Here is a 24,213-nt window from a genome sequence, read left to right as displayed (position 1 = left end):
TCCGGGATCAATGGCGCTGACTCTCCTGCTGTGTAGAAGCGCTGTTGTGAGAGTCGGCTGGTAACTTTGGAGGTAAAAATGTCAGAAAACCTAGTGTTTTATTCTGAAACGAAGTCCATCATGGAGACTGTCATTATGACAGCTGTTGATATCGGACATATAAAGGAAGAAAAATCTTCAAAGGTGCCAAATATAAGAAGTGAGGTAAGTCGACTTAATGTATTTTCAGTTGGCATACATTTCATATAAATAAAATGGATGTCATTTAATTTCTGTTATTCGTGGAGGACTGCTTACAACCGAGAGTTTGTTAAACGGGTCAGAAATAGTGTAGCGGGGAAGATTAGACCGACGGAGAGAAATCAAGTAAAGTGGCAGCGTAACAAAGATGGCGGACTGTCATCACAAACAGTAACGTTAGCTAGCTAATAATGTGAAGTTAAATAAAGTTCGGAGGGGACAAAAGTTAGAGAAAGCCAACGAGTTAGATAGTGGCATTTAAATATTGGAACAGGCTCTGATTGCAGCTGTTTGAATTATAACATTTGTTATTTTCTATTAATGGCGGAGTGGACTAACGGCTAAAAACATTTCTGCAGTGGTAACGTTAACGTGTAACATGTAAAGTACAGTTTTGAGATGCTTGTGCTTTACTTGAGTATTTCTGTTTTATACTACTTTATAATTATACTCTACTATACTTTGGACGCCATTATAATACTTTTTACTCCGTTACAATTTTCTGACAGTTTTTGTCACAAGCTACTTTGCTGACTCAGATTAATAATCCAAAATATCAATCATCTAATAAATTATGATTGTACTATTTAGAATTAAGCTACCCCGCAGTTTGTAAAGTAGTTGACATTAGACCAACCTTTACCAGCTACAATATTTAAGTTATACTTATTATTGATACCAATAGTGATGACACTAATGCATCACCACTACAATCCAATATTATAATAATCATTATTCTGAAATGGGCCATTCCACTGACTTTCTATAAATTAAAATTAGCTATAACTCACAGTGATGATTTCACTGCCTTAATCCACATCTGGTCCAAGCCATCACATCTCTGTGGAAAAAAAGCCAAATTTAACCTGCAAATCTCGGCATCCTTCATTTTTCTGCAGTGGAAATTAACTAAGTAGGTACTTGTACTAGATATTTGTCTAAATAATGTCTACCCCTAAAGAGCCTTGTCCTTTTCATTTGCTTAACTTCCTTAATTAGATAGCCAATCACTGAATTTATAATTTTAGCATGATTATATTAACGTTGCAATACTTTCAGACTTTAAATAGTTGTGCTGAAGGTAATATATAATTATTAAAATATGCTGGGTCATCAGTTGAAACTCTTAATAGGTAATAATCACTGGATAGTGTGATTGTAATATATAATGCAACCAAATACCTCCACTTTATATTACATTTAAAAACCATTTGTCGGGACACTGAAATTCCATTTTGACAGACTGCATGAACAGTAACAGCACATACTTGTGTCCACCAGTCTAACGTCAGATACTTTAATCTAATATTTATTTTATAACAGACAGTGCTGACTGCTGTATTTTAATCCTCACAGGCAGAGTTTGACAACATTGTGAAGATGTTGGCTCAGGAGGCAACGAGAAAGATCAACGTGATTTTCTCCCAACTTTCCTCAATACTGCACAATGAGAACAAGACTCTGAAGGCCAAAGTGAGGCAGCTGGAGAATGAGCTGAAGACTACAACTGAAAGCTTTGAAAATGCCAGACTGTGGAGAGAAAATGTCCTGAACGGCTGCCCGGTCCTGTTTGAGCAGAGCGGGTTGATTTACACCTTGAAGCCTTTTGGGAAGTTAAAAAGAAAGACAGATGAGCTAACGGAGGAAGTCACAGGATCAACGCCTGCTGCTGGGATGGAGAGTGGACATGATGCTGGTGGGTTTCCATTAAGGAAAATTCCACCATAAAATTCTAACCCTATGAAAAGCTCTCTGCAAGTACTCTGCAGAAAAATGTGTTATGAGCAAAATGGAAAATAAACACAGAACATTTCAACTCTACTTCTGGGACAGTGTACAAATACTCCATGGCTTGCTAAAATCCTGCTCCTGAACATGCAGTACTGTCATCGGAGTCAGTTAAATTAGGTTGCTGGTGCATTTCTTTAATTTTTTTCACCTATTTTATTATTTTATTAACAGCAAACCCACTAAAAAGGAGAAATAACCCATTAACCAAGTTTTCCTGAGTCACAGTAATAATAGTAAAGCACAAAATAAATATATCAACAACAGTAAAATACTCTCAAAACTTAAGGGGGAAAAACAATTTCCATCTAATTGTTAAGGAAAATTTGATCTAGACATATTATTATTTTTAATTTAAATTTTTATTGAGAACAGAACATTTACAGCATTTTCAGTTGATTAACCGACTAATGTGTGTATGTCTGTATTCTTTACTATACATTTCTTGTTTAGATGGTGGAGAGGCAATAAAGGAGGTGAACTCTGAAGCTGATACCTCACCGGCCAGTAAACATGGTGAGATTTTAAATTGTGAATGTGGAAGAAGTAGTCCAAGTCCAAGTAGTCTTCCTGCATGATACACTGCTATGGACGCCATGTTAGTTTGGTTGCGAAAGTCACACAGTAACAAACAATCGAGTCAGCGGTAGAACAGTAACTCCAGTGTGCTGTGAGGTAAAATTACGGTTCCCAATGTAGTCTGGTGGCTTTGAAGAGAGTATAGACAACGGCTTCAGTTCCCCATTGGAAAGGGCTGTCTGACAGTGAGGTAAAGCAGTCGAGTGATCTCAATATAGTACACGTAGCTGATTTTGATTTTCCTTGGGTGCTCCTGTTTTAAGGAAGCTAGAATATGTTTTGCTGCTGCTCCCATCCACAGCCACCAGACTACTTTGACAGAAACAGTAAATTCACTTCGCAGAACACATGGAGATGCCACTTACCACTACTGCTGACTGGTTAGTTAGTTTGTGTTCCTACGTGACGATGTAAACCGAGCTAACATTATGTCCAGAGCAGGTTACATTGTTTAGCTTCTTTCTGCGTCTACACACCTAAAGCGTGCCGACTGCATCTACTGGAGGTAATACACTGACTGTGGATCTATCAAAGTGTTTATACAGTACAAATGCAGAATGCACTGAATCACAGTGTGTCCTCACCCAGCTTAATAATGGTTTAATAACACCATGCTCCACCTCCAAGCTCAGATCTTCCAAGCTAACACATTTACTCTACTCACTCTCCATGCTTACACTGTCATTGAAAGGTGTGAAAGGTGTGTGCAGTGTGGCGAGGGTGGGTCAGCACTGAAACCTACGTCACCGCTTTTTGATTACAGCTGAGTGGTAGTTTCCATTTGAAGAACATGGAAAGGAACACAGATAGACCAGCCCTTTAAGTCAAATAATAACTCGTACCAAATTGTGTCCTTTTACATAAAAATCCCAGTCTTTGCCTCTTCTACTCTTGTGTGACTTAACTTTTGTATTTTCCTCTCCTTTCTGGACACTGCAGGTGATTGTACCACAACAAGCACGACAGAATCCAAAAACACTGACAGCCAAAACACACAGGAAGCAGAAGTCAGGAAGAAAGGCAAGGTCTTTGTATGTGATGTCTGTAACAAGAGCTTCAACCGCCAGTTTCATCTGATGAAGCACATGAACACTCACAAAGAACAGAGGACTTTCACCTGTGACCAGTGCCCAAGAAAATTCAGGAATACAGCAACTTTTGAGTACCACCTGCTGCGACACGAGGAGAAGAAGTTTGCTACCTTCAAGTGCCAGCTCTGTGAGAAGACATTCAAAACAAAAATGCACCTGAAGACTCACCAGCTTGTGCACACAGACACGAGGCCGTTTAACTGCTCCACCTGCGGGAAGGCCTTTAAAACTAAACACAACCTGCAGGCTCACCAAGTCGTACACACTGTTGAAAAGCAGCACAAATGCTCAGAGTGTGGGGAGAGTTTCAGGTATGCGTTCACTCTGCAGTGCCATAAAAGCATTCATACTGGTGAACATCCTTACAAATGCTTGGTGTGTGGCAAAGCTTTTGTAAAGAGGAGGTCGCTCAGGACGCATCAGTCAGTCCACAAGGGGAAAATGTTTACATGTGAGACATGTGGGGCAGGCTTCACCCTGCAACACAACCTGAAGAGACACATTCGTATTCACACAGGTGAAAAACCGTTCAAATGCAAAGTGTGCGGGAAGAGTTTCATTCAGGACAACAAGCTGAAAGCCCACATGCTCATTCATGGTGCCTCAAAGTCATTCATGTGTGACCTGTGTGGTAGGACTTTCCTTTACAACTGCCAACTGCAGAAACACCAGAAAGTAACTCATGATGAAACACACGGGCAGGTCATCAGGAGTCGGACTCGAGAACGAGGTACCCGCAGAGTCATCTATCGACGGGACAGAACGACAGTAGATGTTACGCCGCTCAGCTGCAAGACCTGCCGCAAGAGCTTTGACACTGCAAGTTCACTGAGAAGACATGAGCTCATTCACACAGGTCAGATGCAATACCACTGCGACACGTGTGGGAAGTATTTTTTCTACAAAGCAACATACAACTACCATCAGCGGATCCACTCTGGAGAACGGCCATTCGGTTGTGACGTGTGTGGGAAGAGGTTCATCATTCGCCAGGCTCTCAAGTCCCACAAACTGCAGCACTCCGGAGAGAAACCACACACGTGCGAGCAGTGCGGCAAGGCCTTCAGGATCTACACAAACTACCTCAGACACTTACGGGTACACACGGGGGAGAAGCCTTACGAGTGTGAAGTTTGTGGAGTGAGGTTCAGGCAGCTTGGACACGTGAAGTTTCACATGCAGGTCCACACAGGAGAGAGGCCGTATTCCTGCAGCAGCTGTGGACTTGGATTTTCAGACTCAAGGCTGCTCAAGAGACACAACTGTGCTGAGAAGTATCAGAAAATATCAGGGAACACACTCACTACGTCCTGAAACTGTGCAGGTGGTGCAAATAATGACAATGCAGCAGTAATTTCTTTGTATTCTTACCTTCTTACCTGTGGTAGATCTTACATTATTTATTTCCTGTCAGTGCAAAACACCTAGTCCTGAAATGTATTGGATATCTGAAGAAAATGCACTTTTAAAGCTTCACATACCGTTAACTAGTACCACAGGAGGGACTGGTGTAGAGCCAAACCACCAGCTACTGGTACTGGACATCCAGACAGATAACTTTAAAATTCGGGTTTAAGGTTGTTTTCATCTATCTGATTCCTCAGATTTGGGTTATAGTTCATAATGTATTCAAAAACAGCGCAAAGCACAGTAAAATAAATGTCTAAATAAAGCTGTGATTCTTGAGATGTGACATTTACAGTACAGCCGGTCATCAGCACACTCTTTCATCACATGTTCAGATAATATATCGGCATCCTTTACAAAGAACATTGTGTAAGATTTAGGAGGATTTATTAGCATCTTGCAGTCAAGATTGCAGATTGCAACCAGCTGAAACTTCTGGTTAGAATTCCTTCAATGTATGTTGTTCGGGAAGTTTGTATTGGGAGCTGAATTATCACTAAAGAAAACACTTATTATACCATGATCATGTCTGTCAAAATATCCCACACACTGGACCTTTAAGTAAAGTAACAGTAAAATTATCCCTCTGTTGTGATGTCTACTGATGACTGCTTTATGACTGAATGTGACCGCAGTAGGTATGCATGCTTTTATTTTGAAGAGCATGAACTGGGAAGAGGAAGATGGGATCCGTGTTGTGAGTGGCACGAGTTTCTTCACCATGACGACAATATTGTAGCTGCAATGGTCATTTGTTGTACTGTAAAATTATAGACCAGAAACTGAATTTATAGCTGACATATTAACGTATCAGAATGTCAGATTTGGAAGCGCAGGTTGGCTCCATTTTGGAGATAATGGTGAATACGACGGTAACCGAAATGACCAAAGTTATCGGCGGCTCCGCTTCAACACACCCACAAGTGTCCTCATGTACAACTGAAAACACACCCGGGCCCTCAGAGGAGAAGGTACGTTAAACTATTGTCGGTTAACGTTACTGAGTGTGTGTGAGCTGTGTCGGTGCTGTCGGTGTCGCCTACATCATCTCCTGTGTTGATGCTCCCTCCTCTGGCGTCCGAACAACCAGCTGAGCATAGAAATAGAATAGTTAGCTAGCTGCTTCAGTTAGCTTACTACGGCTAAACTTAAATAAAGACTCACAGTAGGAATGCTATGAAACGTGGAGCGTATACAAAGCAAAATAAAATCTAAATACGTAGTTCTGGTTTATCAACACAGACAAGAATCCATCTTTGATCGCCATCTTGATTCGGACAGCAGGCCCAGGCCTATCTATCTGCTGTATGTCTAGAAGCGTTTCAGCTACAGGTTTCACTTAACGTGCACGTTACCTGCAGACCCACCATGAACCCGTCTTCTTCAGGGGGAACTAGGGTATCCTTATGGGCTGATTGCAGATCAACAGTATATGCCACATAGATGTGGTATACATCATTTGAAAGCAGGGAACCTGGGGATGAATTCGAGATTAAGCTCAGCTCTGTGTCAAGTTTGTCCTCATCATATTCTGTAATAAACATTGTGTTGTGGTTAGGTGCCTATTGAAAACTATTGAATTTTTAGAACATTATGATGGAAGTATATGGTGGCTATTCCCATGCTTATTTATGTCTCGTAAATTGGTGCAGCAACTTTTGGGATGATACTACTTGTTACACAGATTTGGTGCCAAATTTAAGCATTTTTTATCACTTGAGAATTGATGCAAATGGTCAAAAATCCCTCCAAAATACCACATCAAGACACCAAGATTCGAGGAACACCATAGAAAAATTATAGTTTCTAAAATCTATCACAAGATAAGTAAACTGTTGCTCTTTTTACAGGTTTTACTCCCACTGGTTAAGTGGAACAATTCATTAATTTTTCCACTTGCTGTGACACTTGATAAGTGGTATTGGTATTGCCTCTATCAGCGATCTTTGTTGTTCCCATCAGGTGATTCAGTTCAGTGTCTTCATGACATCTCTGGCTCGAGAAGCTGTGGAGAAGATCTGCCAGCTCTTCCATGACTGCTCCTCTCTGCTGCAGTTAGAGGTACGTCACTTTACTGTGCTGGTATATTTGTGTTATGGTCATCTTGAAAATCAGTCTTTTCTATTGTTATTATCTGTCATTATATCAGGATGTTATTACAGCAAGTTGGTTTCTAATCCATGTTTTTTTTTTTATACAAAAATAATGAGAAATTTGAAACTTATCTACATGGCAGAGAGTAAAATGTTTCATGTTTCATCTCACTATTGAACAGTTCTGCATATGTTCTGCAGATGCATTCATTCATCTGCGTAAGATGGAATATCAATAACACTGATGGAACTACTGTAATTTTTTTCTTTAACCTATTTCTTAATCCTAGGGCTGCAACCAGCGATTATTTTCAATATGTTATGATTTTCTCGCTTAATCGCTTCATTGTTTTGCTCTATAAAACATCAGAAAATAGTAAAAAATCTAATCACAATTTCCTAAAGTCCTTCAAACTTCTTATTTCTTATGACCAACAGTCCAAAGCCAAAGATATCACTGTAATATCAGTTCTGACAGATGGAAAGCTGGAGCTGGGTTTTGATCAGTTTCTTTACTTCAAGATAAGTTTAAGTTAAACAGCAGTACGTTTAAATGGAAGAGAAGAAACAAGCATTTCTGTCATTCATTGAAGTAGTCCTCCATTGCCTTCTGACGTTCAAAGTTTCTGTATTGCTTTAACAATATGTCATTTTAAGTAAAGATTAAGATAAGAAAACCAGCTAACTACAAAATCGTTTCATTCTCCTTTTTTCACGATTTCTATTTTTGTCTTTGTAGGTGACACAGGGTGTTGCAGAAATCGAGGACCTGAGGCGGAGACTGGAGGTGGCAGAGACGGAGCTGAAGCTGGTACTGGAGGGCAGCGGTGGTCAGAAGGAGGTAGAAGAGCTGACAGAGGGAAGCAGTGGAGAGAAGGAGGACAGTGGGGCTCCAACCAACGGCGCAGAGGGAGAGACTGTTCATAGCCAGCGCTCAGGGAGGAAGTGTCGCAGAGGTGATTGTCCTTTTAATGTTTTGTTTTTCTTTATTAAACATTGAGTGGAAAATTGGTCTTTTATACTGATTCCATTGGTACAGAATTGTCCCAGTGGAATTGCTTGCCTGGCGAACATGCCAAGAAAGTTTTCAGGCCCGCTGAATATGTGCAGTTGTGTTCTGGCCCCACCCTTGAGTTCCCACTCGACTCGTAGACTTAATATTGTAATTGCGTCACACATTTATAAATCCGTTTTCTTGGCTTGAGGAAAGTTTTACAAATATAAAATCTCCATGGTCCAAAAAGTCATGAAAGAAAGAGTCATGTTTGACCTTGTTTGCAGTTTGAAGTGTCCTCTCAAAGAATTTAACAGATGTCTCTTTCATAACGGTGATCTATGGAGAAAATGCTTTTTGGGCCACAGGGACGTCATGGACTAGATTTTCCTGAAAACAGACCCAAGAGGAGGTGCTTAAGTCTGTGTACTTTCAGACTACATACATTACACTGTGCTCAAAGACTCTAGTGGGATTTTTGCCTGGTGATGCCAAAAACACGGCCCACTTCAGCTGTTATTATAGTATTATTATTTTGTTAATTTCTTGTCCTTTTTTTTCCTGTTTCGCTTTGTAGGGCAGGAAAGAAAAGATGCATTTGAGTTTTCACATATCTACAAGATAATAAAACGCTGCACTTTGACTGCAGTTGACATCATTTATCTTTGTTACCACAAGTGCTTACAGGGTATTGATGTAGGAGCAGTTTGCTGTTGAAGAGTTCTTAAATTAAATTAAGAAGGTGCTGCGTCTCTACCATCTTTCTTTCTTGGTTTCTCTCTCTCTTCATTGTACTTGGTCTGATGAAGTGGAAATTGAGCAAAATACTGATGAAAAGCTTTTTTTGAATTTTTACAGTTGTTGCAAGCGGTGATGCTGGAGTGAAGAGATCACCTATAATTCACCTGTGGAAAGGCAGAACTTATGAGGTAAAATCCTGTCTTGTCTTATATAAATGTTCTGATATCTTTTGTGTAAGGTGCTGCTGTTACAGCCTCAGAACCTGGCTGCCAAATTGCTTGCATTCAGTCAAAGGGCTTTAGTGAGGGACAACACTGAGGTTGGTTGATAGGATCTGGCTGTCACTGTATGAATTCTAGTTTATCCCAGAGGTGTTGGAGATGAGGTTCAGGACTCTGTGCAGGCCAGTCATGTTCTTCAATGAATCCACACCAACCCGACAAAACTAGCTGGTTTTGTGCACAGGTTCACGTTGAACAAAAGAGGGGTCTTCCCCAAACTGTTGCCACAAAGTTAGGAGCACACTGTTGTCTGAAATACTGCTGTATGCTGTAGCAAGATTTCCCCTAACTGGAATTAAAGTGCCTGGACCAAAATACAAATAACAGACCTAGACCCAAAGGACATAATATTATGTGGACTGGGGCAGCCATGTCTTTTTATTTTCAGTTCCCTAGGCCACCCAGACACTGTGCTGTCTGATATTTGACTCCATATTCTCTCCTTCTCTCAGGACTGTGTCCAACCTGTGATAATAAAGGAGGAGGGATTGGAGGCTTTTGCAGACCAGGCGTCCTCTGATTCTGGTCAGTTCAAAGATGACTTGGGCCAGGACGATGATGACGACCCAGACTACCAGGTTGATTTCATGACCATCACATTCATTCTGTGTGTTATTTTGTCTGTTTTTAAGGTTTTTATTGTTTGGTTTTTTTTACCTTATATTTGTCTGTATATGCCCCCCTTTATTATCTTAAGAATTAAACATACATGGTCTGTGTTTTCATAATTAAGAATGGTGTCCTAACTGTGTTAATGTAAGTGTTAAGGCCAGTCTATGTTAAGCATGTGATGAACTCCACCTGTTAGAGATTTCTGCCTCCTAGCCTAGTGAATGCTGAGATTAGCATCAGCCCACCAAAACAAGAAAAGGAACAGTGGGTTAAAATAAATGAATCAACTCTTTGTTTATTTTTTTGTCAGTTGGAACCAGAAGATCCAGATGAAGGTGACCCAGGATTCCCCACCAGACCTAAACGTGTCACAAAGCCCAAGTCCCATCGAGGTCGAGCAAAGAAGGAGAGTCACAGCCAGAACCAGCAGCCTCTGAGCTGCAAACACTGCAGAAAAACCTTCACCAAACTGCTGCAGCTGAAAGCCCACCAGGCCGTCCACGGGGCGAACGCAGAGAAGCCCTTCATCTGCTCTCAGTGTGGCAGAGGCTTTTCATTCCAGCGAAGCCTCAATGCACACATGCTGCTTCACACAGGTGAGTGTGGTAATACAGTACGGTGGCATAAGGACTCCACAAGAAGCTGACAAATCAGCAGCCCTGATATTACCTTAAAAAGGTTGTTATGGGGAAGTATGGTGTAAAGAAACATCCATAGGAAACACATTTACACATGTAGCAGAAAAGGTTTCATCATTAATTTCTTGAAGCTTGAAGTTTGTTTCTAGCCTGATGGGAGTTTAATGAGAGTGGTGAGACTCAACCACACAGTAAAGTGCCTTAAAACCAAAACAATGAGCTAAAGGGGCTGAAAAGCACGGTAGTGCTGCAGAACAGACAGACTGTCTTTGTGTTTGTCAGTGCAAGACACCCCTTTCACATCAAGTCATTTGATTTATGTTCATTAAAATTGTTTTTTTAGGGGAGCTTTAAAAAGCATATTACCTTTGATTTCTGCAGTATGCCATATTCTATTTCTCTTACAGTACTCATTGCTCTCATATACAGGTGAGAGACCACACACCTGTGATGTTTGTGGAAAGGGTTTCACCTTGAAGCAGCTGCTGAGGAACCACCAGCGTCTCCACGCTGAGGTGCGGCCGTTTCGCTGTGAACAATGCGGAAAGAGCTTCTATCGAGCCCACGGCCTGAAAATGCATCAGATGGTCCACACAGGAGAGCGGGCCTATAACTGCCAGTACTGCAACAAAAGCTTCACAATACAAGGTAACCTGCAGCGCCACCTGCGAATACACACAGGGGAAAAGCCATTCAGGTGCGAGACTTGTGGCAAAAGCTTCAACCAGGCTGACACTCTGAAAGGCCATCAGCGGATACACACTGGTGAGCGTCCCTTCAGCTGTGAGACCTGTGGCAAATGTTTCATCCAGAAGAGTGCCTTGAAAATGCACCAGAAGACTCACTCTCACTCGGGCATGAAGTCGCTGGCATGCGTAGCGTGCAGCACTATAGTGGCCTGTGTCGACTCGCTCCGCAAACATCTCCAGACACATGCGGCGACTATTCCGTGTACGTGTGTGCTCTGCGGCAGGCGGCTCAACTCCATTACTGACTTGCGCTCGCATCAGCAGCACCACACAGTGGACAGGCCTCACAGCTGCACACTCTGTGGAAAGAGTTTCAAGTCATCCAGTTACCTGAAGATTCACCTGAAGGCGCACAGCGGAGAGAGGCCCTTCTCCTGCGACATCTGCGGTCGCATGTTTACACAGCACAGCAGCCTTAAATCACACCAGGTGGGTTTGCATTGTGTATTGTTTTTGTAAAAGAAAAAAAGGAACTTTAGGCGGACAAAGAGTTTATGAAAGATGTACATTTTAGGAACTTTCCTTGTCTACTACCACAGATACTTTATGGTGCTATAGAATAAAAAGGAAAACTCATGGACCTCATGTTAGGATGATACAGAAGTGTCAGGAATTTCATCAAAACCCTCAGTGCTGACATTGCCCTTCTGTGTGGGGCACACTTCCTGTCAACATTTGACAGTGATGCTGGTTGTATAAATTAGGAACAAAAAACCTTTAAAATTGAGCCCTTTATGCTACTCTGATGACACGTCACAGACAGCTGTGTTGCTAATATTTCGCTTATTATTTCAGATCCTGTAATATGAATGAAACTTGCTCACAAACATGTATGAACATGCGTGTCCGCATGAGCAGAACACTCAGCATTCATCAGGCTGAAACAAGAGACTAATGTCAAATTTGGGCTGTTTAGAGAATTTGGTTAATCTGACTGATATGAGCAAACCTCACAGAAAAAAGTAAAAGAGATTTAGGAATAAAGAATATTAAACATTTCTTACAGCAGGCTCAGTGTGGTATGAATCTTTATACAAGGCTTAACATCTGTAAATCCAACATCAAAAAGGATTTCACTCACAGCTTTTCTGTTAACTTTTTTCTCCAAAGGTTGTCCACACAGGAGAGAAACCGTTCAGCTGTGACACATGCGGGAAATGCTTTAGCAACACAGGAAACCTGAACAGACACCAGCGCATCCACACTGGGGAGAAGCCGTTCAGCTGTGACACGTGTGGACGCAGCTTCAACCAGGGCAACAGCCTAAAAGCCCACCAGCAGATACACACCGGGGAGAAACAGTTTATGTGCGATAAGTGTGGCAAGAGTTTTTCCTACCTGAGGAACCTGAAAGACCACAAGTGTTTCTACATCTGAAGCTAAACTGTGACAAGACGTCTGCGCTGGTGACAGAGCGCATGACGTAAGCTTCCCGTACCTGTTGATTGATGGCCGTAGCTACACTGTGGGGTTCGGATTAGTGAACAAATAAATGAATAACCTTTTAGTTGAAGCTGGAGACTGTTACTGTGTACATGATCATTCTTAAAGGTTCAAGAGGCTTAGGTGAGCACCTTTTTGTGCTTAAAATGTAAAGGTCCAGTGTGTAGGATTTAGGGGGATATGTTAGCAGAAATTAAATATAGTAAGTATGTTTTCTTTAGTGTATAATCACCTGGAGAATAGTTTGTTTTGGAGAGGACCTCTGCTGATAATTAGGCTCCGAGTAAAAACCTCCTGAACGATGAACACTGATTGAATCCTAACCGGGAGTTCATGCTTGGCACATGGGAGAAGTTTTTGCCGGTTGCAATCTGCAGTTGTCACCACTAGATGACACTAAATCCTACACACGGCTCCTTAATGAATATAAGGCATTACCTGCCACCAGACAGACTTACGGTGAGTGAGTCAGGTACGACAGCTTGAATAAGGTACTAGAGATTTTGGAAAGAACTGCTGGTAAATGACTGGGCACAGTCAGAACTACTTAGAAACAAGCATGTGGTGCCCTACATTGAAAACATGGATAAAAGAAAGATAACATGCAACATTTATATGTGGGAATAACTGACAATTTGCATTAACAGTTTGCATTTCATTGGAGGCATCTGCATGTACGGAGAGCCTTTTAGGCTACGTTCACATTACAGGCAAATGTGGCCCAAACACTCTTTTTTTTTTTTTTTTTGCTCTGATGTCACACATCTGACTTTTCCCCCCAACAATCATGGTTTTTCCCACATAAAACTTCACTGCACAGACATTGATTACTAACCATTTTTTGTTCCATGTGTGTGACTTTATTGGTTGCATGTGAGGCGTTTCAGGGCGGAGATATGTTCATGTTGACGATAGATAGGGATCACTTCAAACATGTATGTGAGCAGTCAGGGCAGAAAGATCAGATCTGGGGAAAACATCAGAATTGAGTGGTAAGCCGTGTAATGCGAACGTACCCATAGTTCTTTATCTCAATATATTTGTAAGCAGGGTTTGTCGGCAGATGTCAGAAAAGTCTGGGAGGAAGTTTAAGACAATTACTGTCAGCATTTTTAACTTTTTTAACTCATACAGAAGGACTCAAATAAAGTCAGCCTGTACGATCTGAGGCTGGACACTACAACAAAGAGTTCAACTTTTTTGCTCAATCAATTGTAAGAAGGAACACCTCATTAAAGATCAGGGGCTGTATCCACAGAGCTTCCTCGTACAAAGAGTTGCTTCTGGTGACAAAATTATTAGAACTTTCTTAGAATTATGACTTTTTCTAAGAATTTCCCCATACAGTTAAGACTAGGTCCTAGAAAAGATAAAAGTTATTCAAAAAGCACCTTAGCTCTTAAAAGAGCTCTTAAGATGAATAACTGTTGGGAGTATAGAGGAGGACTTTTAAGAGTATCTTAAGCAGAGGAGGAAATGGCAGAAATACAAAGATTAGAGAGAAATTTTCCAAATGCTGAATATCAGTGAGTTAATGAAATGCTACAGATTAGATGGTGCAGGCATGCTGTTTGCGGTTAATCTCATGAGAGATGTGCTCACATCTCCGCCTAGCAATAATGATATAACACTAGAAATAAAGTGATCACAACACTAAGATATTTGGCATCTGGAAAAATGCAACAGTGCAGCAGTGATGACTCGGGTCTGTCTCAACCTTCCATCAGCAGAGTGATCACACTAACAATGCCAACACTTTGTCTCATATTGTGATGCAGTTCATTTTATTTCCACCGGGTGTCTGCACTACTTCTGTCTCATCCTTGCTCAGAGTGGCTCTGAGAATTCCCCAAAATCACTCCTAAACTAAGAATACTTATATATATACAGTACAGGCCAAAAGTTTGGACACACCTTCTCATTCAATGCGTTTTCTTTATTTTCATGACTATTTACATTGTAGATTCTCACTGAAGGCATCAAAACTATGAATGAACACATGTGGAGTTATGTACTTAACAAAAAAAGGTGAAATAACTGAAAACATGTTTTATATTCTAGTTTCTTCAAAATAGCCACCCTTTGCTCTGATTACTGCTTTGCACACTCTTGGCATTCTCTCCATGAGCTTCAAGAGGTAGTCACCTGAAATGGTTTTCCAACAGTCTTGAAGGAGTTCCCAGAGGTGTTTAGCACTTGTTGGCCCCTTTGCCTTCACTCTGCGGTCCAGCTCACCCCAAACCATCTGGATTGGGTTCAGGTCCGGTGACTGTGGAGGCCAGGTCATCTGCCGCAGCACTCCATCACTCTCCTTCTTGGTCAAATAGCCCTTACACAGCCTGGAGGTGTGTTTGGGGTCATTGTCCTGTTGAAAAATAAATGATCGTCCAACTAAACGCAAACCGGATGGGATGGCATGTCGCTGCAGGATGCTGTGGTAGCCATGCTGGTTCAGTGTGCCTTCAATTTTGAATAAATCCCCAACAGTGTCACCAGCAAAACACCCCCACACCATCACACCTCCTCCTCCATGCTTCACAGTGGGAACCAGGCATGTGGAATCCATCCGTTCACCTTTTCTGCGTCTCACAAAGACACGGCGGTTGGAACCAAAGATCTCAAATTTGGACTCATCAGACCAAAGCACAGATTTCCACTGGTCTAATGTCCATTCCTTGTGTTTCTTGGCCCAAACAAATCTCTTCTGCTTGTTGCCTCTCCTTAGCAGTGGTTTCCTAGCAGCTATTTGACCATGAAGGCCTGATTGGCGCAGTCTCCTCTTAACAGTTGTTCTAGAGATGGGTCTGCTGCTAGAACTCTGTGTGGCATTCATCTGGTCTCTGATCTGAGCTGCTGTTAACTTGCCATTTCTGAGGCTGGTGACTCGGATGAACTTATCCTCAGAAGCAGAGGTGACTCTTGGTCTTCCTTTCCTGGGTCGGTCCTCATGTGTGCCAGTTTCGTTGTAGCGCTTGATGGTTTTTGCGACTCCACTTGGGGACACATTTAAAGTTTTTGCAATTTTCCGGACTGACTGACCTTCATTTCTTAAAGTAATGATGGCCACTGGTTTTTCTTTAGTTAGCTGATTGGTTCTTGCCATAATATGAATTTTAACAGTTGTCCAATAGGGCTGTCGGCTGTGTATTAACCTGACTTCTGCACAACACAACTGATGGTCCCAACCCCATTGATAAAGCAAGAAATTCCACTAATTAACCCTGATAAGGCACACCTGTGAAGTGGAAACCATTTCAGGTGACTACCTCTTGAAGCTCATGGAGAGAATGCCAAGAGTGTGCAAAGCAGTAATCAGAGCAAAGGGTGGCTATTTTGAAGAAACTAGAATATAAAACATGTTTTCAGTTATTTCACCTTTTTTTGTTAAGTACATAACTCCACATGTGTTCATTCATAGTTTTGATGCCTTCAGTGAGAATCTACAATTTAAATAGTCATGAAAATAAAGAAAACGCATTGAACGAGAAGGTGTGTCCAAACTTTTGGCCTGTACTGTACATATATATATATATATATATATATATATACATATATATACATATATATATGTATATGTATATGTATATATGTATATATATATATATGTATATATATGTATATGTATATATGTATATATTTGGCTTTGTTAGGAGCTCTCTGAGGGTATTCTAAGAATGTTTGTGAATACGGTCCCAGCTGTGTAGGCTTCTAAAAAAAATTTTTAAACTGTCTCATAATTGAAATTTTTAACTTGGTGAGCAATGTGTCAAATTAATTTAAAAGTTTACAAGCCGTTTTCATTACTTTCAGAGTCTCAGTTTAGAGGTGTCATAAACAATCTTAACAGCCACAGTTACATTTGAGCCGTATTTTGCTCACTGTTGATCCAAACTGTAAAATTTAAGACTATAATGTGTGATTGATTTTATTGTGAGCAACTTTTTTTTTTTTTTATCAACCTTATTTAAGTTGTAAGACTGATATTTATAACAGTTTAACGACCATGAAGAGGGCTTTTCTTTTCTTGTTTCAGATGATCTCCAATAGATTAATAAAATACAACTGTGAGTTGCCTTGTGTGCATTAGAATAGCCAGTGTGCTGACTGAGAACAATACAGAAACAGTTATTTTGTAAGAATGTTTCATCTGTATCTTCTCTTCTGGAGTGTATTGTTATATCTCAACTTTGCAACTGTAAGTCAATCTTATAAACATTGAACTTTAAATCTTGTGATTTTTTTTTCCTTTTATTGGCATATATCAGAAGAAGCTTAAAGCGCTGAAAACATTTCTCTATTGAATTGGTTTACTATCAAAATTAATTGCAGACACAAACACAATCAACAGATTACAAACATATCTCCTGTCATCAAGACAGTTTAAACAGTATTTTTTAACACATACTCAACCCTCACAGCCTGAAGTAAGGATCTTACTTAGTAAATCATGAACAGTTTCCAATTTTGCAAGAACTCTCTTAACACGCACTAATCTATCTTGGACTAGCGTAATCATATTATTCCAGTGCAGATTTTCCCTAATAAATGTGATTTACACAATGTTTAAATGCACTTGTAGTTATTCAGATATACAGTATATTGAGGTTGTGGTGCAGATACTGAAACAGCAGGAGCAGACATGAAATGTAAAGGCAGGAAGAAAAGATTAGAGGGCACAAAACCACTACAAAGGATGTCACAGTGAGCTGACAGCTATGAGAGACATAATGAGCAGATTCAGCATTTCTAGAGGAAATGAAGGTGATGGGCCACCTGCAGCACTTTTAATGCAATCATCTTGTGGCAGCAGGGGAGACAGAGCTGCCTGAGACAATGGTGTATCCTCAGTAAAGGGTGACGAAGAAGAGGAAAAGAAGCAGACGGGCTGGTCTCTGAGCTTGTCTTTGTGCATGTTTACCCAGCTGCTGATGTAGAAAATGTGTGCACAGGAACAGTCCCACAAATTACCTGACAGACAGACAGCATTAAGGCTTTTTAGTGGCTCCAAAGTCCCATTCTCCACTGATCTGAGTTGGTTGGACTTCAAACTCAATTTCTGGAGGTTTGTTAGCCCTTGAAATACATCAGGCTGCAGGTGATCCAGCTTGTTTTCATCCAAGTTGAGTTCTGTTAGATTTGAAAGTCGGGCAAAAAGCTGAAGGTGTAAATTATTCAGGCTGTTGTTCTTTAGCAGAAGCCTGCGGAGGCTGTTGAGGGGGTAGAAGGTGTTGAATGGGATGTCATTAAGCTGATTGCAGCTCAGCTTGAGCTCTTTAAGGTGGGTCAACCCTACAAAGTCATCAGGAGACAGCTTTAAGATGTGGTTATGATTCAGATCCAGTGCAACAAGATGAGTTAGATTCATGAACAGGCTTGTTGAAAGACTGCCGATGTGATTTTCATCTAGTTTTAATTCCTTTAAAGCGATAAGTTCTCTGAACTGGTCCGGATGTAAATAGGTGAGATGATTGCGAGAGAGTATCAGCAAATGTACCCTCACCAGACCATGGAAGACTGAGGGATGCAGAGACCTGATGTGGTTGTCATTCAGATGTATCTCCCTGAGGACCCTCATCTTGTGGAAAAGGCCTTTAGGAAGGTGTTTCAGGGCATTGTTCTCCAGGTACAGGTTCTGCAGGGACTTGAGCTTGTTGAACAGAGAGTCTTGGAGCTTCAGGATGCGGTTGTTTGACAGATGTAGCTCTTTGAGTCTGGACAGCGGATCAAACACCCCAACTGGTAAGGCAGAGATCTGATTGTTGTCCAGCTGCAGTTCTTGTAGGTTGTTCAAGTTCCTGAATATGTCCAGAGGAAGGGATGTCAGTTTGTTCCTGTATAAATCAAGTAATTCAAGGCTGATCAAGTCGTTGAAAACTTTAGAAGGAAGAGAATCTATGAGGTTGGTACTGAGGCCCAGCTCTCGCAACATGGTCAGGCCTCTTAGTGAGCCCTCAGACAGAGTGGTCAGTTTGTTGTTGCTCAAGTCCAGATTAACCAGCAGGGCCAATGAGGAGAAGCAATCCTCTGGAAGGCTAATGATACTGTTCATCTGTAGATACACATACATGAGCCTGTTTGCATCCTTCAGTGCCTCAGTTGGAACAGTGATCAGCATGTTGCCACTCAGGTCCAGTTGTTGGAGACCTGTCGCTCCTCTGAAGCAGGCCTCATCCACACTTGTGATTCGGTTTCTGGACAGAACAAGTTTCTTGAGCACAGAGGAGTTGTTGAACACACCTTCCTCTATCTTTGTTATATTATTATGGCTAAGATTGAGGTCAGCGAGGGCGACGGCTCCTTCCAAGCCACCAACCTGTAACATTCGAATCTGGTTAAAGTGCAAATACAGTGTCTTCAGATTACCTAATCCATGGAGGAATCCGTTCGGTAGATATTCAATCTGGTTCTCGCTCAGGTCCAGTAAGGTGAGAGCAGGGCACTTTAGGAACTGACCAGGGTGCAGAGACTTCAGTCCATTGTTGCGTAGGAAGAGCTTAGACAGGTTTGTCATATTGGGCCAAACTGGGTTGAGGGATAGGAAGACATTCAGCTGGTTCTTAGTCAGATCCAGGACCTTGAAAATATCAAGGAAAGGGAGAATACTTGTGTCTGTTAACTAAAATTCTTCAGAAATATCACTGAATAAAGCAGCCTAGTCACCAGAGGAAAATGTTGGCATTGTACATTTCTGGAAACCATGTATATGTTACATTTGTGTGTAGCATATAAACATTTATAGTGATGGCTGCCAGTCTGAGACCACTGTTCAAGACAACCAAACAAGTTAAAGTTGGTTTTTTGGCAACCCCATGCAGTGTTTCCCAGCTGCATTTGTGGCTCTGAACCTGCGTTTTCACTGACCCATCCCTGCCTTCCTAGCAGCTTATGTGCCACCAAGCGTGGGTGTTTTAAGCCAAAACATGATCTTTTCCTAATCATAAACAGGTTTTGGTGTCTAAACATAACCACACTTTGACCACAGCATTGTTTAAAAATGTTAAGTTTCAACATGTCCGTTACAAAATAAAGTACAGATGTAATGTATCTGTGGTTTGCAGAAACATACAACACAAACATTTTTTCTGGCTACTGGGTTAAAAAAAAAATCACAATATCAGTGTCAAAGTGTCTTGGAATCCCAAATAGGCTAAGAATTCTGTTCTACTTTATGATGATTTGATTGTAAAGGATGCTTTAGTTGTTTTTCAATTTCTTGGTTGATACCTCCACCAGAGAGGTTATGTTTTCAGTTAAGTTTTCTCACAGGATTACGGAGATACTATTGGCCTGATTTTCATGAAACTTGGTGGAAGGGTGTAGCGTGGGCCAAGAAAGAACCCATTAAACTTTGTTGTGGATCAGAATCATGTGTTTCAAGCCATCTGATGTATGTATGTCTACTTTAAAAAGCATCACACACAAAGTGCAGCTTTCAGGCTGCCGTATGTTTCAAACCTGCAGCTTCTCCAGCCCACGCGTAGGTATTTCCTGTATCTCGTTGTATGAGACGTAGAGCTTCTCTGTGACCTCTGGCAGCTCAGGGATCTGGTCCAGTCCTCTCCCCTGACAACCAATACTGGTCAGGTGTTTTTCACATTGGCAGGCTGGGGGGCAGAGGTCAGACGCCCACACCATGAGGCTCAGGGAGGCCAGAGTTAAAGCTGCCAACATGGTCAGCTACAGCTGAGAACAAACATGAAGTATGAGACTATTGAAACAGGACAATTATACTCTTCCTTCCAAAGTCTCTTATACACACCTCAAAATTGTAAATTCTGTCAGTTTATTTTATAAAAGCATTATGTCAAGTTTGCTTTGGTTCTGGGAAAGATCTGAAAGAGAATTACGTAATTTAGACATCACTGAGTTAAAACTGCTGGAATTTGTCATTACAACTATTCTCTATAGTATTTGGGCTAAAATATATTATGAATAGATTTTATTTTCTTCATCTTGCATGTTGAATTCTTTGAACCATCATAATTTAAATACAATTAAATACTAAAGTTAGTATCATTAGTTGTTCTTGAAGAGTATCTCTTTGTATTGTACATTGTATTCATTGCAACACTTTTGAAGACACTGGTTGCTTAATGGAAACAGAATGGATTACTATTTAAATAGCTTCAAGATTAATATTTTTGGGTGTAATAAAAAGCAGCAGTGGAGAGTAAATAAGTACATTTATGTGAGTATTTCTATTTTATGCTACTTTCTACAGTACTTCTACTCCGTGACATTTCTGAGAGACATACTCTACTTTTTACTCCATTATATTTATTTTAGTTACAGCTTTAGTTACCCTGCAGATTCAAATTATTAATGCAAAATATAATCATCAAAATAATTACAATGAAATCTGTTAAAATGAGCTTCCCCAGCAAGCATTTTTTGGTTTAAAACACATATAATAGCCATCTACATGAAGACCTGTCATCTAGGCTAAATCACGGCTGAATTTGGGCTGTCAGTGAAAATTTGGTAGACGTCTAACCATAGCCAAAGTGTAGACGTCATCAATTATACGTCTATGTAGAGACCATGTCCAAAAAATGGAGATAAACATATTTTAATTACTGTTGACTCTCCATATGTGATTGAATATCATACCGCACGCCATCTGCAATGGCGAAAATTACATTTAATCAGTTTCAGAATTAAATCGGCTAGATTTGGGTTACATGTAGCTAGACTAAATCGGAGCTAAATATAGCCAATACGTTTAAATCACGACTATTGTTTGCTGGGTCACCTTTATCAGTTGCAACATTAAAGAGAAGAACACATTAATGCAATAATGACAATAATAATATATATTATTCTGAAATGAAATGAGTACTTTTACCTTTGTGACTTTAAGTATATTTTGATTTAATTTATTAATAATTTTGTTCTGTTTCTTGAGTTAGATTGGTAAAAAGTATTAAAGGTGTATACAATCATCTATTCAGTAAATATATTTCAAGTGTTACTCTTGCTTTCTTATACCAATGTAATTGCTATTAAATCAAAACTTACCACCGATGAGAAGGCAGTGCTTGAAGTTGTGTTTCGTTGCAGGATACTTTTGCTAAAAGCTGACTTTGCAGACCGTCTTTATACTCGACTGTAGAGGATGCTGTGTGGGACACGTTTATCTGTTGCACAGGAAGTTGCGGTTATGAAATGATTTTTCTTAGAAAAACGACAAAAACAATTTGGTCAAACCAATGTGGTGACTGCACAGCACAGTTTCTGTCATATATGGAGACAGACTTAAAAACTCCAAACTGCATACTGACAAACCAAATCAGTAAGTCCAAAACTAGATGACTCTTTCTTTCAAAGAAATAGAAACTTAATAAAGAATGGGTTTATATTAATACAGTGTTTTTGTTTTATAGTCATCTTTGGAGGTACTTCCCATTTAGAAGTACCATTGGAGGCATGGGCGGCAAACCAGGCGAGGGGGAAAATATTTTTCGAGTTACCTAGATCTGCTCACTCAGCCTCAGTCCCTTAAAGTTTGGTACAGATACTCATTGTGGGAAATACAAAAATGTAAGACTGATTTGGCAAAGGGATCTAAATTGTAACACTAACACTAAAGTACATAAATAGAACAACATAGTAATAAATGCAGGATGGTTCATTAGGGATGACATAAATTTACACATTTAAAGATCCTTTATAGGTACTATTATACACCAGTAAGCCCTCTTAGAATGGGCTTGATATAGAACAACTTGTGTTGGAAATGTAACAGAGAGGCTGGTACCTTTTAAAACTCATGAGGGAATTTTCTTTGAAAGAGGTTATTGAAAAACTGGGTGAATGGTATTAAAGGTCTTTATCAGAATCTCCCCAACTTTGTCTACATGGAGGTAGAAAGAGAATTTACAGGCATCTTCATCACTGCAGCTAGAATTATTCTGTGCCACTAGAAGAGTCAGACTCAACCAGAATTTACTGACTTGGTCAAGCTGATAATGCTTCCTTTGAACTGATGATAGCTAAGTTGAATGCAAGCACAGGAAAATTTGAATTTTAAAAAGTCCTTAGGTTCCTATAACATGTAGGGGGAAGAAGACCTTTATTTTATTTCGCATCCTTCAAAGTTGAGGATCTATGGGATGCTGTATCTAGTATTTATCAAATGATAATGTGCTCTGCTGTGTTATGTTTATGTGTAAATATGTAAATCAAGAGCTAGGGAATACATCATGTCAACGAAGGTCTTCACAAGTACCAAAGTACACAAAAATATGTGTTTGTCTGTGTGTTGATGTCATCGGGGTCAGCATGAGCCACTGGCTGAATCGATCCCTGCTGACGTGCTCGGATCAGCACAAATCACTAGCTGTTACACACACACACACACACACACACACACACACACAATCCCAAATGTAGAGAGCAACACAAACCGACTTCCTCCCCATCCCTTCCTTTTCCAGAGGCCATTAGATGTATTGACGATTCCACATCCAGTGTTTTTTTCCCCTCTAATTGGTTTATGCACAGCTGACCGGACGGTGATGCTAATGATGCCGGTGTATTCTGTAACACGGTGTTCAGAACAGCCTCTGTAATCCATGGAATTATGGACTGCTGCTCTTGTTGTTCTTTCCAACATCGATTGTCTCGCCGGTTTAGCAGCAGCAGCACTCTGCTCTCCTACTGAACCTCTTTCTCTGCCTCTGCCCTCTGAGGGGTCTCCGACAGTGAATCTGCTCGTGTGTTGCTCACCTGCACGTCTCAGTGTCAGCCTCTCAGTCTGCAGGATTCCTGGTCTCAGTCATAACCAGGAAGTAGGGGTGCGAGGGAAGGATGAGGCCCTGGGTTCGCTCCAACAGGTCCAGATCAGTCCAGGTAAGACTTCTGAATTCAAATTTAGTCATGAATAAAGTAAGACATATATTAATCCAATCACTCAAGGTTGTGAATACCTTTGCTTTTAGGCCTTGTAATAGTTTTTTTATACTCAACAATTTAAGAGCTGCATCAATGTTTCACGTCAAGAAAAGATATCCCTAAATGTCATTACTGATCATAATTGATGAGGTTAAGTTTTTGGTTTTGTTGGACAGAATATGTGATAGAAATGTCACAATAACACCGCTACAGCTCATTAGTTTCTGAATCACTTTGTCGCATAAATATACATGCACATATTTTAATGCTTTTTAAGGATTAGAATTGACAAGCTTCCAGTTTTTTCCTGCTCCTGACCTTACATGAATGTGTACATCTCTCCTCCCAAATCCTTCCTGATTTTCTCTACTGAGAACAAGCTCAGGTCAAATGTCAACACAGAATACTCCTAAAATGGACGCAGCGTTTATGGTTTCACTGTATGTGCTCTGCTTAAAAAAACATGACATCAGACAAAATCAGAGGCAGAGCAGGGGGTGGGTGGATTCTGAGGCTTCAGCCCCAAATGTTTTCTTAAAAGACCTAAATCTTAAGTTTTTAAAATACCTTCAGCTTTGTTTCACTCAGATGATAATATGTGTTCATGTTGTTTCCTTAAAGAAATCTAATTGAGTAAAAGTTCTTGGTCTAATATTCAGGTCAG

At 40.5% G+C, this 24,213-nt stretch overlaps 3 protein-coding genes across 3 annotated transcripts; 2 read left to right on the top strand and 1 right to left on the bottom strand.

Moving 5' to 3' along the window:
- The first annotated feature begins 16 nt into the window (after positions 1-16).
- On the top strand, positions 17-5,694 carry LOC117259482 (uncharacterized). Its single transcript, XM_033630836.2, has 4 exons — positions 17-204; positions 1,597-1,936; positions 2,482-2,544; positions 3,547-5,694. Exons 1-4 carry the CDS (start codon positions 79-81, stop codon positions 5,010-5,012), a joined length of 1,995 nt encoding a protein of 664 aa, XP_033486727.1. The 5' UTR covers positions 17-78; the 3' UTR covers positions 5,013-5,694.
- Positions 5,695-5,780: 86 nt separating this feature from the next.
- Positions 5,781-15,163, top strand: LOC117259450 (uncharacterized). Its single transcript, XM_033630784.2, has 8 exons — positions 5,781-6,076; positions 7,068-7,166; positions 7,938-8,154; positions 9,051-9,121; positions 9,667-9,792; positions 10,137-10,422; positions 10,894-11,642; positions 12,324-15,163. The coding sequence occupies exons 1-8, from the start codon at positions 5,921-5,923 to the stop codon at positions 12,588-12,590; spliced, it is 1,971 nt and encodes a 656-aa protein (XP_033486675.2). The 5' UTR covers positions 5,781-5,920; the 3' UTR covers positions 12,591-15,163.
- A 1,720-nt stretch (positions 15,164-16,883) lies between these two features.
- On the bottom strand, positions 16,884-21,754 carry LOC117260326 (uncharacterized). The gene is made up of 3 exons (XM_033632309.2): positions 21,675-21,754; positions 20,112-20,339; positions 16,884-19,230 (listed from the first exon to the last, which is right to left on the bottom strand). The coding sequence occupies exons 2-3, from the start codon at positions 20,325-20,327 to the stop codon at positions 17,353-17,355; spliced, it is 2,094 nt and encodes a 697-aa protein (XP_033488200.2). The 5' UTR covers positions 20,328-20,339; positions 21,675-21,754; the 3' UTR covers positions 16,884-17,352.
- Positions 21,755-24,213: the final 2,459 nt, after the last annotated feature.

Source organism: Epinephelus lanceolatus, chromosome 4 (assembly GCF_041903045.1).
Source record: "Epinephelus lanceolatus isolate andai-2023 chromosome 4, ASM4190304v1, whole genome shotgun sequence".
Taxonomy (NCBI): Eukaryota; Metazoa; Chordata; class Actinopteri; order Perciformes; family Serranidae; genus Epinephelus; species Epinephelus lanceolatus.
This window is presented reverse-complemented; position numbering and strand designations above follow the sequence as displayed.